We start from the raw sequence: 13151 nt of genomic DNA, 5'->3' as shown, positions 1-13151 counted from the left end.
GCTTCATTATGTATTGGCTTTTTAATTTGTGAAATACAGAGAGCATTACATACACAGTATGCAAAATTTTGGAAAATAATAAGCACATAAAACTAATAATAATTATAATCATTGCTTTATGGAAAACAATTACTGACATTTGGCTTAGTGAAATTATTTCCATCATATTTTAAATTTTTTCTAATTTTATACATGCTTTTATTCACCAAGTATAAAATTAGAAACTAAAGAGAAACATCAAAAAGTATTTTCATCCATATTCTTCATAAATAATCTCTATAAGCTTACAAATCCTATCCTATATAGTAAAAGGGTAATATGCAAATAGACCAAAGGGCAGAACAATCGAACAACCAATCAAAGTGTAGTATGCTAATGATATGCTAAGGCTGCTTAACTGCCTGCTATGATGTGCACTGAGTACCAGGGGGCAGACAGTCAACTTTTCAACCAGTCACTATGACATGCACTAACTACAGGGGGCAGATGCTCTGACTGGTAGGTTAGCTTGCTGTGGGGGTCCAGCTGATTGGGACTGAGCAAGATGGGCCAGCCACAGCCTGGAGCCCTTCCATAGTCCCTCCTGGCCCAATGGTGCACCATGCACCAGTGGGGTCCCTCAGGCTGGCCTGCACTCTCTCTCAACCCAGGACCCCTCAGGGGATGTCAGAGAGCTGGATTCAGCCAGATCTCGAAGGCCACTCCTCTTAGGAGGGCACCAAACACAGGGCTCATTGCTGGTGGGTACTGCTGTGGCAGCACAAGCCTCTCCCAATCAGGACTGACTGGGCATGAGCCTGCAGCAGGCACATGGGGCCAGGATGAGCAGGAGCTGCAGGTAGGAGCTGCATGTAGTGTTGGACTGTGGGTTTCTGCTTGATGCTTGCAGGCCACCCAGAGAGACCCTACCTATGCAGGAATTCATGCACTGAGTCTCTAGTAATTAATTCTATAATTTTTAACATTTCATAGACATTTTCTACCAAGTTATTCCAAAGTTATGTACTATAAACACTCTTAATTACATACTCCATTTTCAAGCCATGATGGAAAAGGGGACATTATAGTCTTTCTGAAAACTGCCTTTTAATAGACTATTTTCCTTCCAAACACCAGAGGCATAAGTATAGTACAGAGATAGCACAAAAAAGGATGTGGTCAACACTATGGAGAAAATACAGCTTCATGAAGGAAAATTTGAACTGAGTTTTCTCCATAAAATAGGTGTTTTCAAAGCAGACATGAGAAACATGAGTATTCTGAGTAATGGAAATAGCATATACAAAGATAATGGCATACAGAGTATCACAAATGGCTTAAAGAAATAGAATGCAGGTTAAGGAGATAAGTACTGAGAGACAGGTAGAGGTCAGGTAATAAAAAATAATTGTAGGCCTAAGTGACCGGACTCTGTAGAGGATGGAAAATGACTAAGATTTTAAGCAGAGGAGAAACTATATTAAATAAGCTTTTGACATCCCACACTGACTTTAATGTGGAGATTAGATTGAAGAGAGATAAGAATGCAGGCAAGGACTTCCAGGAGTTGATATTATGGCTTTTATCTTGGGAAATAGTGACAGGAACAATGATAAAATAATAAATATGAGGCACTTAAGGAATGTTGTCACTGGTTCCATGCAGAGAGATCATAGGGAAAGAAAGGGATGTGTCTGGAATGAGGCCAGATTTTTGGTACAGGTATTGTGGTGAATAGTGGTGCAAAAAGGAAAATGGAGAAGTCAGTAAAGGAAGCAAGTTCACATGAAAGTAGGGCATACTTAGGTAAGTTTCACCATGTTGAGCTTGAGATGCATTTTAGACTTCAAGGTAGACATATTCAGAAGTATATTGGGTAAATGAAATTGGGCTCAGGAAAGAGATTTGAACAGAAGACATACCAAGCCTATCAAATTCTGCCTATTTTTCATAGCACAATTTTCTGAAGTAACATAGAGGGAAAAAATGCTTTCCTGTTTTAACAGACAATATCACTCATGTGTCCCTTACCTCTGCTTAGTTTTTTCTTAAAATTAAATAATCCTAGTTCTATAAACATTCTTTAGAGGAAGCCAACATCCTAGAAAATGTAGCAAAATAATAAAATTATAAAGTGTATTCAAACCAGCACCAAACAGAAATGTTAGTCCTTGTAATCTAGATACCATATCATGTCCAGGATTGTATCGATTTACAAATAATCTATTTCATCTTGCTTTGATTTAGTATTAATCTTGGGCCCCAATACTGGCTGGCATCTCCCTGTCTCTATCTATCTATCTATCTATCTATCTATCTACCTACCTACCTACCTACCTACCTACCTACCTACATACCTATCTCTGTGTGTGTGTAGACACATTTATATATCCATACATATAGAGAAAACATAAAATATATCCTATATAATAAAGAGCTAATATGCTAATGATTGTGACACCCTCATACTGTAACAACCAATCAGCAGGAGGCTGCGTGTGTGTGTGTGTGTGTGTGTGTGTGTGTGTGGGTGTGGCCAGGTGGAACCCCCATGTTGCTCCAGAGACGGGTGGGGGGTGGGAGTGGGGAGGCAAATGAAGGAGGTAGGACCATCTTGTGGCAGGGAGGGCATGGGTGAGAGCCTGTAGCACCCCCTTCACCAGTCCTTTACCACCCATCACTCACATTCAGAGTGCCCTGCCACTCACCTGCCAGGGGAAGGAGCACAGTGCAGCATGTAGGAGGATTCCATACTCTGCTCTAGGGCCCAGATGGGGTGGAGCTACAGCGGTTGCTCCAGAGACAGGGCAGGAGTGGGGAAGCTCCAGGAGGAGCAGGACCAGCCCAAGGCAGCTGGTGTAACCAAGGGCTGGGCTTGAAGCAGATAGAGAAGGCCAGAGGGGTTGGGGGTGAAGCCAAGCACACTTGACCTCTGGGTGGAGAGGTTATGGTGTCAAGGCAGGGCAGTGGGCAGGGCATGCACGGGTGAGCAGGGCCACATGATTTCTCATGCCAGGTCACTAGTATAAATATCTATACTAATAAAAGGGTAATATGCAAATTGGTCATGATGCCCTCACAGTAACAACCTAACAGCAGGCTGCATGGGGTGATAAGCCTGGCAGAGGGGTTAGCGAGGGATGACCAAACCACTGAAAAGCAGGCTACATGGAGTGACCAGGCTGGGGGGCAGGGCAGTGAGAGGCAACCAGGTCAGCAGGGGGGGGGCAGTTGGGGGTGACCATGCCAGCAGAGGGGGGCACTAAGTGGCAACCAGGCTGGCAGGGGGCAGTCGGAGGCAATCAGGCTGGCAGACAGAAGCAGTTAGGGGTGATCAGGCTGGCAGAGGGAGAAGTTAGGGATGATCAGGCAGGCAGGCAGGTGAGCAGTTAGGAGCCAGCTGTCCTGGATTATGAGAGAGATGTCTGACTGCCGGTTTAGGACATCCTCAAAAGGGTCCTGGATTGGTGGGGATGCAGGCTGGGATGAGAGGACCCCTGGTAAACGTGTAAGTATATAAATGGTATAAATGGTTACACACACACACATACACACACACACACACACACACACACACACACACACACACACACACTTCTATATATATAAAAACCTAAGCAGCCAAATGACCAGTTGACTTGTTGCTATGACACGCACTGATCACCAGGGGAAGATACTCGATGCAGGAGTGGGCCCCTGGTGGTCAGTGCCCTCCCACCACTGTCTTTTAGGGTATGTATGTAGAAAACATATTAAGATGAAGGATATGGGGGAGCGCCACTCATCTGACTGATGGGTGCAAGATACAGGGCTCATAGCTGACAAGTGCTGCTGTGTTGGCGTGAGCGTCTCCTGATCAGGACTGACTGGGCATGAGCCTGCATTAGGCAAAGGTGGGCTGGGATGAGGAGGAGTGGCAGGTAGCATTGGACGGCCGATATTGGCCCAATTCCCACAGGCACGCTGAGGGAACCCCACTGGTGCACAAATCCGTGTACCAGGTCTCTAGCACGTTATTCACGTTATGGATGGAAAATCAGACCTTTCTTATAAAAAACTTACTCAATTTATTTAAATATATTGCTTTTTATAAACAGCAACATTTCAAACAATAAACATACTTTTCCCAGTATATGACATTTGTATGTGACATTCTAAAATCATGTGGGAGAGGAAATCATCCATTAATCACTCCTGCTCAGGCAAAATTTACCCAATTCATTAGCTACATCTTCCAATGGCATCTTTCCCCCAAATTGTCTGACACTCCAAGTTATTTTCAGTTATATAATTTGACACATAAATCTGATATCAAAAATAAATATATTAAAACACAGATGTTCTCCACCAATCCATGTAGAGAAAGGCTCACCTTATCAACAAACACATTATGTGAGGTTTTGCAAAATACTTAAGGGGATAAAATTCTTTATATGCCCATTCCATTGCATCAACTTTATAAACGCACAAAAGAATTTGTCTTAATATCACATAACATTTGTATAAATAGTTTAATGTCATCTGATATAAAGTTGCCTCTCACGTCTTGATTTTAGTATTTTAGTGCTTAGAGGCCTTTCTCATCTTTGAAAATTATTCCTAGAAAACATTCTAAATTTATTGACTTCATCATATAGGCAAGAAAGTGAATATGTGTGCACAATTTTAAGTTTAATAATCTGCTCTAAAATTTATTTTCCAGGTTATTTTTCAAAAGACGATGCTTGTCTGCATTAATTCTTTTTTATATACCTTTAATGATCCAAAATGGTAGACAGCTAGATGACTTTAGGATTAATGCCATCTAACAAAATGATCCAAATACCTTTTATATGCCAGAAACACTCCTGGGTGTGTGGCCTCAGACACCTTTAATACATCTAGTTGGCCTCTCAAGTATTAACTTGTATAAAAGAACATATCCAATAATGGGACTTTAATAGCACTGCCTTTTCTCTGGAAGATGCTTTCATTAGAGCATTTCCTGTAATCTATGAGCCTCACCATGTTTCTTATTCTTTTTTTACTGGAAGCAGCTATCTCCTAAGAACAAAGGCTTTCTCTATGCTCCATTTATTGTCATTTTTTTCAAATATAAAAGGCCCCATAGGACCTGTGTACCTCCAAAAACACTTCCCTTACTTTCTTTTAATGCCATCTTCTCAATGTAGCTTTCTTTAACTACTACTCCCTTTCCCTGTGTATTTTCCTTTTTGTTCTTATCACCTTTTTCATAGAATAAACCTTGCCTTTTATGATGCATGCTTAGAATGTAAGCTTCATAGAGGAATGGTTTATATTTTATCCATACTTAACCTCAAAGCTTAGACTTTTGGCTAGTACCAAGGAAACACTCAATATATAAATTTGTTAAATGAATTAAAAAATGCTGTTCTTCTGTCCAGAACACTTTCTTGCCCTTCAGCATTGCCTAATTAACTTCTATTTTCCTGACCTTGTAAGCTAGGTCATCTAGCAAGTTATATTTTTGGCACATTGAATTTATCATGGCCATAATTTTACTTTTGGTTGCATTTGGTTAGTGCAAGTCTGAAGGGCAGGTTCTGTGACTGTTGCCTCAGCTCCTCCTCATCACAGTCATCCCAGCTGTCATCCTGGCAGAGAGCTGCTATTCAATACATGATTTTGATTGAATGAATTACTGTGGAGTTTAGTATCACACACACATTTCAATTCTTAGGTAAGCTCCTGTCTACCTGCCAAGCCTCCTCTAGCAGCACTGTTCTGAACTCAATTGGAGCTAAATTGGCCCCTTTTCCAGTGCCTTGAGGGTAACATGCTCACTTGATATACTATTTCTCCCTCCTGGAAATTGTACCCACCTTCACTAATCATCTTTACACACACTTTGTACAGCTTCCTCCAGCATATCCTTAAGATCCTAGCTTAAACATCACTTGCCTACGGAATCATTTCATGCCTTCAAGTTTCAATTTAAGTAAGATTAATTTTTGTTTGCTATGAAGCCTTATTCCTTTCATTTATAGAAAAAAAATGTGTCTATCCTTAAATATTTGATCATTTTTGTAAATATCTGATTAAGGACTATTTCTTCTGCTATATTGTAGGTACCAAGAGAGCAGTCGCCAAACCCACCACAGATGAGAAAGCATCAGCATTTGATTTTTAAGAAGGAGCTGAGAAATGGCTGCTATTCTTTCAGGTTCTAAGGAAAGCAGTCAGCTCAAAAATTACTCACTCCTGACCCGAAAAGGATGTGACAAATTCTCTTTTTACTTACTGTTTTACCTGTTACCTAGCACAATTTCTGGTACATAGAAAGAACATAACAAGTACTCATTGAAAAAATGAAAATAGAACGCAGAATATTAGAAATAGATATGGTGATGTCCTCCAGGACTGGAGACTCTACATAAATTACCCACCTTAGTTATTTAGCCAAACTATTTCTCAATAAAATTATTTATTGCCATCATTGTTTATATTATAAATCAGACTTTCAGTCTACTGACATCCTAGAAGCCTCAAAGTTAAGGACAAATTTCTGACTGGTGGTGACATTGCTGAGGGACAAGCTGAACTGATGAGAGAATCAAATTAATTTACAACAGACTGCTCCTTCAGAATATTATCCTTCAGAAGACATGCCATCTTTCAGAATCCCTAAGCATATGTTCTGATCTAACTTTGTTTTTCTTCAAACCTTTTAAAATGAAGACCTCTAAAAGTCTTTCAAAGTTAGAGAAAATGTAACTTACAGATCATAGAAATAAGTCAATGCATGTAAAGATGTTCTATGAGGAGTTATTTTTGGAGTTTTAACTCAAGATGATAAGTACAGCCCGGCGGGTGTCTCAGTTGGTTGGAGTGTCTTCCCACATACCAACAAGGTTGTGGGTTCAATCCTGGATGAGGTTGATGTTTCTCTCCCATCCCCTCCCCCTCACTTGCCCTCTCCCCTCTTTCCCCTTCTTCTCTCTCCCCCACTCCCTCTCCCTCTTTCCTTTCCTTCCCCCTCCCTTCTTCTCTCTCTGAAAATCAATGAAATTATATCCTTGGGTGAGTATTTTTTAAAATATGATAAAGGGCACATTTCTCCCTCATTGTACTAAATCAAGGACTCCTAATTTTCCCCATCTGCATCTCTTAATTAAAGACCACTGAGTATTCATTTTGAGGCTCTGGATGATACTTCAGCTGACTTGAACAAAATGGATTAAGGCATTGTGATGACATGGAAGATCATGGCAGAGAAAGAAGTTGTAAGTGAGCATTCAACACTATCAGACCTTGGGGAATATCTATGGATGACCAGACCTCACTCTATTAAAAGCTTCAAAGATTCTTCTCATGTCCCGGCCAGCCCCTGCCCCCCTTGTATGAAGTCCATATATCTATTTTCCTTTCCTAACACTCTTCCTATTACTTATAACAGAATTATTCTGGGAATATGACAGTACACAATCTCAAATGTACATGTGGAATTTTTATTACATTGCAAAGGATACTTGTGTTGCTGATCAAGAGGCTCCTTCCAATGTATGTATTTAACTGTTTTCTTATCCTTTATTATTTATTCTCTTTTCCTCCTCTCTACCAACTTCTCTTCCTCCTCCCTTTCCTTTTAAAAATTAAACTAGGTAAGACAAAATTAGGTCCATTTGCGAAGAACCTAAGAAAGAGTCATCAGAATTTCAAAGGCAAAAGAGAGCCCAGCATTCCAGGGCAATTCAAGCCAATGGTTAAATAAGGCATAGAATTCAAGCATGGATTCCTCAGGGACTGAGGAAACTGATGGAATGAGAAGAAAGAAATGCTAAAGCAGGGGCTTTCTCACCACTTAATTCCTTCTAACTCTGCCCATTTATACATATACACTAGTCTAGATTATCTAAAAGTAAGGTGACAGTAAGAAGCTATGTAGATGGAAAGGAGGACATCAAAGGGGGAAAGTTGAGGGGAAAAGAGGTTGGGAGGTAATAGTCAACACAAATTAAGGGGCAAGACAATCTTACCTAATAATAGACAAACATGTAAATTGACCGTACCTCCACTATACCACCAGCCAATCAAGGAGTGATAGGCAAATTAACCCAACAAAGAGAGTGGTTAACTTGCATACACAGGCATTGAGTGTTGGGGGAGGAATGTTTACATCATCGCCATAGCGACAATGCAGGCATTCTGCCCCACCCCAGGTCTCTCAAGGCCTCTGGGCAGTGTGGGAAGGCAGGGCCAGAACTGAAAGAGGTGGTTCCCAGAACTGAAAGAGGTGGGTCTGGGGACTGAGTGAAAAGGGGTTGGGCTGGAGTGGAAAAGCTGTGCTGGCAGCCAGGGAAAGGAAAGCCCATTCTAGCATGAATCTTCATGCATCGAGCTTCTAGTCATGGATAAAGGGAGATTGAATTTGTATGAATCAGGGATAGCCAATATATGCAAAGCTATTTTAGTAGATGTCTTGGGTGAAACACAGAAAACAAGATAAAAATGAAAGCAAGTAAGATAAATGTATAGAAAACCTTAGGAGTACCACTATTAATTTATCCTTACCTAAGATCTCACCCAGGGAACATTTGCCAATTCTATGGACTATTTTTACAGGTGGCCTAGTCTCATAGGCATCACTTGGAATAATTATATTCCAAAGCCAGTAGTACTAGGTCTGGTAATGCTGAAATGGATTTATTTCAGTAGTTATTTTAACTGGAACTACTCTATGACTTAGAAATACTTTACTTTTTTTTAATTAGTCATCCTTCCTGTCTCTGCCCTCTAGCCTTCTTTTATCTTTTCTGAATATTTTTGAGAAACACAGTATTAAAATTTTTCCATCCTTAATTAGTTACAACACTATTGTATCAGAATGACAGAATTCCTTAAAATGGACACAATAGTTGTCTTTCACTAGTCCTTTAGGTGGTCGCGCGTGTGTGTGTGTGTGTGTGTGTGTGTGTGTGTGTGTGTGTGATATTTGATCATATATTCAATGATACATTATAATATTAGCAGTCCTAAGCCTTTTTAGATCTGCGATCCCTACAGTTTCATTGAAACATAAGCAATTAACTTGAGTAACTAGTATAAATTAAATGCTCAGTTGTAGCAGCTCAAGGGTTTTCTCTTTTTTGTTTAATAATGGCAAGTAAGATAAAATTGTAGATTGGCAATCTAAAACAGTAATATGAGGAAATGACATTTCCCTGAGCTAAAAAAGAAACCACAACTCATGTAAAAAGAGAACAGATATAAGGCTTTAAGAAATGCTGTTATAAGTTTAGTAAAAGAAACTATGTTTAGAACAACCTTGAGTTGATAAAGCTATTTAAACCCACACTGATTAAATCCTTAGATGTGTCAGACTACTGGTTCTGAACTATCACAAAGAAAAGCCAGGAGTTTGGTGAGTACAAAGAATACCTCAAATACAATCTCTAATTGTACATATATGTGAATGTACCTATCACATTGAGAACAATAAATTATATTTTCCCCATATTATTCATGTTTTTGTGTATGGATTTGGGATTTGTTGAAATTATTTTAAATTTTACAGTAAAACCTTATTATTCCTAATTAGGAAGAGAAGAGAAAAATATAATATCCATATTATCCTTTGTTTATACGTATTGGTCATGTTTCCAAGCACACAGTTACTGACTCAGCCTAGTGAGGGCTTAAAAGGCTAAGTATCATGACTTTATTTTTACAGAGTTAGAAAGTAGCTAAAATGAATCTGTGTTATTTGTGATTACTAATAGTGATTAGGAGGAGGATCAAGGGGAACTTCTAGGAAATTGGTGATGTTTTGATTTTTGTCAGTGGTGGCTGGATTGAGGTGATAATTTATTGTGTGTATGGTTTGTGTATTTTTCTGCATGCATGCTATAGTTCAGTAAAATCCTTATTTAAAAAAAATAAAAAAACACCAAAACAAAAATAAAAATAAAAGGCTAAGTATCTGCTCCAACAAAACTTTCATGACCTTAACATGCTGCTATGCCCTCATCAAGACTACAACTGAAGACTTCCAGGAAAAAATACACTGAAGGTGTTCAATTTATGTTATCTAATTGAATGTAATGCTTTTTATGTTTTTTACCTTTGTCCTCTCTTAAACTGCATGTTTAAAGCGGCATAAATAATATTCCCTTGATCAATCATCTAACACATGTTATTCAACTATAACAAAAAATTAATCTGCATTTATATATTTCCCCAAAGGCCAGGAGCTAGTGTGAGCAAACAGTATATTGTTGATGAAAGGGAATTATGTACAAATGGGACATAACTTGAATTAGTTCAAATAAATACATATATATTACACTCAATATTTGTAATATACAAATTATCTTATAAACTTTCTAATTGTTTTCTAAGTAACAATTCATTATTTTAAATTTCATATTTAGTGTATTAAAGAAAATCATCTCACCTTAAGTTGTTCTTCCAAAGCAGTGGTTGCATGATCTCCACTAGATTCGTCGACTACTACCACCATGTGAGTGAGAGAATTGACCCTGACTTGTTCCTGTTCTAGATCTTCTTGAAGCACCTGAAAGATAATTTTTTAAAGTAAATTAAAATTTCTTCCCAAATTAATGATTTCTTTCTGCCATGTTTTGGGTAATATACTTTTTCTTTTTATTAAAACAGAATAAGATACTCAGGAAATTTGTACATTTCTACCATCAATTGACATTCAAAGTATAAAGAGAGCATCTGTTCAGAAAGGTATAGTAGGATATTCTGCCTGCCCTTGTCCCACCTCCTCTCACTTTACAAGGACTTTTATCCTAAAATTACCTGCTGCCTCTGGCATCTTCAATGTCTCCATCTCTACAGCAGTTCTCCATTATCAACACCAACAAAAAAAAAACCAAAATAAAAAACATACTCTGCTTACGCAAGCAACCCTCCTGCTCCTCCCATAATAGTAGTATGTGTTCTTCTTCAATGAAGAAATATTTTGTGTGTTTTTTTATACTTGCTCTTTCTATTGTACTTCCTTACCCGACTATTCTCTTTGCCAACTATTCCATTAAAATATCTCTGTGAAGTTCGCCATCAACCTCCAGGTTCCCAAACTGATCAGCCATTTTTTTTAAATCATCTTACTTGACATTTCGATTACTAATCTAATTAACCACTCATTCATTCTTGTCATCCTCCTCTCCTGAGCTTCCATTATCCTCCCACCTCACTTATTGCTGCTTTTTAGCTTATTTGCTTGTTCCTTCTCCTCTGCTCAACTATAAATCAGATGTCACTCCTCTATCTAAAACCAATGGATTTCCATCATGCTAAAAAGGAAAATACAAATTCTTGCTGAAACCGGTTTGGCTCAGTGGATAGAGCGTCGGCCTGCAGACTGAAAGGTCCCGGGTTCGATTCTGGTCAAAGGCATGTACCTTGGTTAAGGGCACATCCCCAGTGGGGGGTGTGCAGGAGGCGGCTGATCAATGATTCTCTCTCATCAATGTTTCTAACTCTCTGTCCTTCTCTCTTCCTCTCTGTGAAAAATCAATAAAATATATTTTTAACAAAAGGAAAATACAAATTCTTTACTGTTATTTTTTTTTTCATGATCTAGTACCTGCCTACCTCTAGTCTAAAGCTAAACAGCATTCCTGCCCACTGATACTTTTTCAGAGACCTCTTGTTTCACAAATGTGTCAAGCTACTTTCTTGCCTTAATTGTTCTCCCTCCGTTTTAAAAATAATTTCTCCTCATTCAGAACTCAGTTTAATTAATTTATTTTTTTGTGTTCATCATATCAAGTTTCCTTCCATCATTGTTTATGCCCCCTTAACCCTCTCCTACTTCCCCTCAATCCCCTTTCTCTTTGGGAACCACCATAATGTTGTGTGTGTGTATGAGGTGTTTGTTTTTCCTTTGTTTAATCCCACAGTTTAAGTGTCACCTGCCCAGAGATGCTTTTCATGGATATACTATCTAAATCTACTTCTTACTTACTCTTTTTTCTATCATTTTTAATATAACATTTTCACTACTATTTTCTTATGTATTAGTTTAGTCATTTGTTGCTTGTGTCTAATTACTTTATCACTACATATTCCAAGCAACTAAAGATGGATAAATGTTGGTGAAGGCAAGATGCACAGATATATTCGTCCCTTCCTGACGCAATAGGCTAAATTAGTTTTTTTCTTTTTTTAATATAATCATTAATGAGGACAGGTAACTGCAAAACAGTATTACAATCTTTAAAAATTCATAGTGTAAAAAATAGAAAAAATGCATAGACACAAAAAACAGTTGGTGACTGCCAGGGGGAGGTTGGTGAGGGGAGATGGCAGAGGGTAAATGGGGGATATATGGTGACGGAAGGAGAACTAACTGACTTGGGATGCTAAACATACAATAGAGTGAAGAGATGATATATTGTAGAATTGTGCACCTGAAAGCTATATAATTGTGTTAACCAGTATCACCTCAAGAAATTGGATTAAAAGGAAAATAGATAAATAAAAATCATAGTGTATAATGGTTTATAAGGATAAACAGAGATAATCAGTGAGATAAATAAATGGTAAACAGAGAAGGCTGCTCTTGAACCTAGACATCTTCGTGGGAGGGCCAGTTCCCCAAGATATTATCATGATATACTGATTATTATTGGAAAATCCCAGAGAATATGCAAAACCTCAAATCATCCATTTTGCTTCTTAGAACATTTTTTTATATAACACAAGAATGAAGAAGCAAGTTTGGCATAAGGCCTGTTACTTTCTGGAAAACTTGCAGCCCCTACTCATGAACAATGATGCTTGACATCTAACAGGCTAGCTTACTTATTCAAACCCTATGGCAGATATAAAAGAAAGTTATTAGGCTTGGCTTAAAACTAACTCAAATACATGACCATTTTTATCCTAGGACTTTTGTTCTTCAGATCTGAACAATTTAAAGCAGTATAAAATGACTTACTTTTACTCCCTCTCTCTAGATTTTCATGCTACATTTTCAAGCGAAGCAATTTAGAATAAAATGACTATGCATCTATTTTGTGTGCAGAGTGTATACTGTCGATCACGCCTTTGACATTCCACAGCTTACACTAGTTAATAAAACTCTTCTCTGAGGCCAAAAATGGAAACATTAACATTCAGAGTTGTCCTTGAAAGTCATGTTGTGTCTGAGGTTTTCTGAATTATATAAGCCAGGATCG

At 38.4% G+C, this 13151-nt stretch overlaps 1 protein-coding gene across 3 annotated transcripts in view; it reads right to left on the bottom strand.

Annotated features, from left to right (window-relative positions):
- Nucleotides 1–13151, bottom strand: part of DMD (dystrophin) — a 2141216-nt gene that overhangs the window by 1510878 nt on the left and 617187 nt on the right. For all 3 annotated transcript variants that reach the window (XM_084869361.1, XM_084869360.1, XM_084869362.1), the window contains one exon: nt 10394–10513. In XM_084869361.1, the coding sequence (XP_084725487.1) occupies nt 10394–10513 (120 nt within the window). The remainder of the gene's footprint in view (nt 1–10393; nt 10514–13151) is intronic.

The sequence above is a fragment of the Pipistrellus hanaki genome (genome assembly GCF_964339955.1).
Source record: "Pipistrellus hanaki genome assembly, chromosome: X".
Taxonomy (NCBI): domain Eukaryota; kingdom Metazoa; phylum Chordata; class Mammalia; order Chiroptera; family Vespertilionidae; genus Pipistrellus; species Pipistrellus hanaki.
This window is presented reverse-complemented; position numbering and strand designations above follow the sequence as displayed.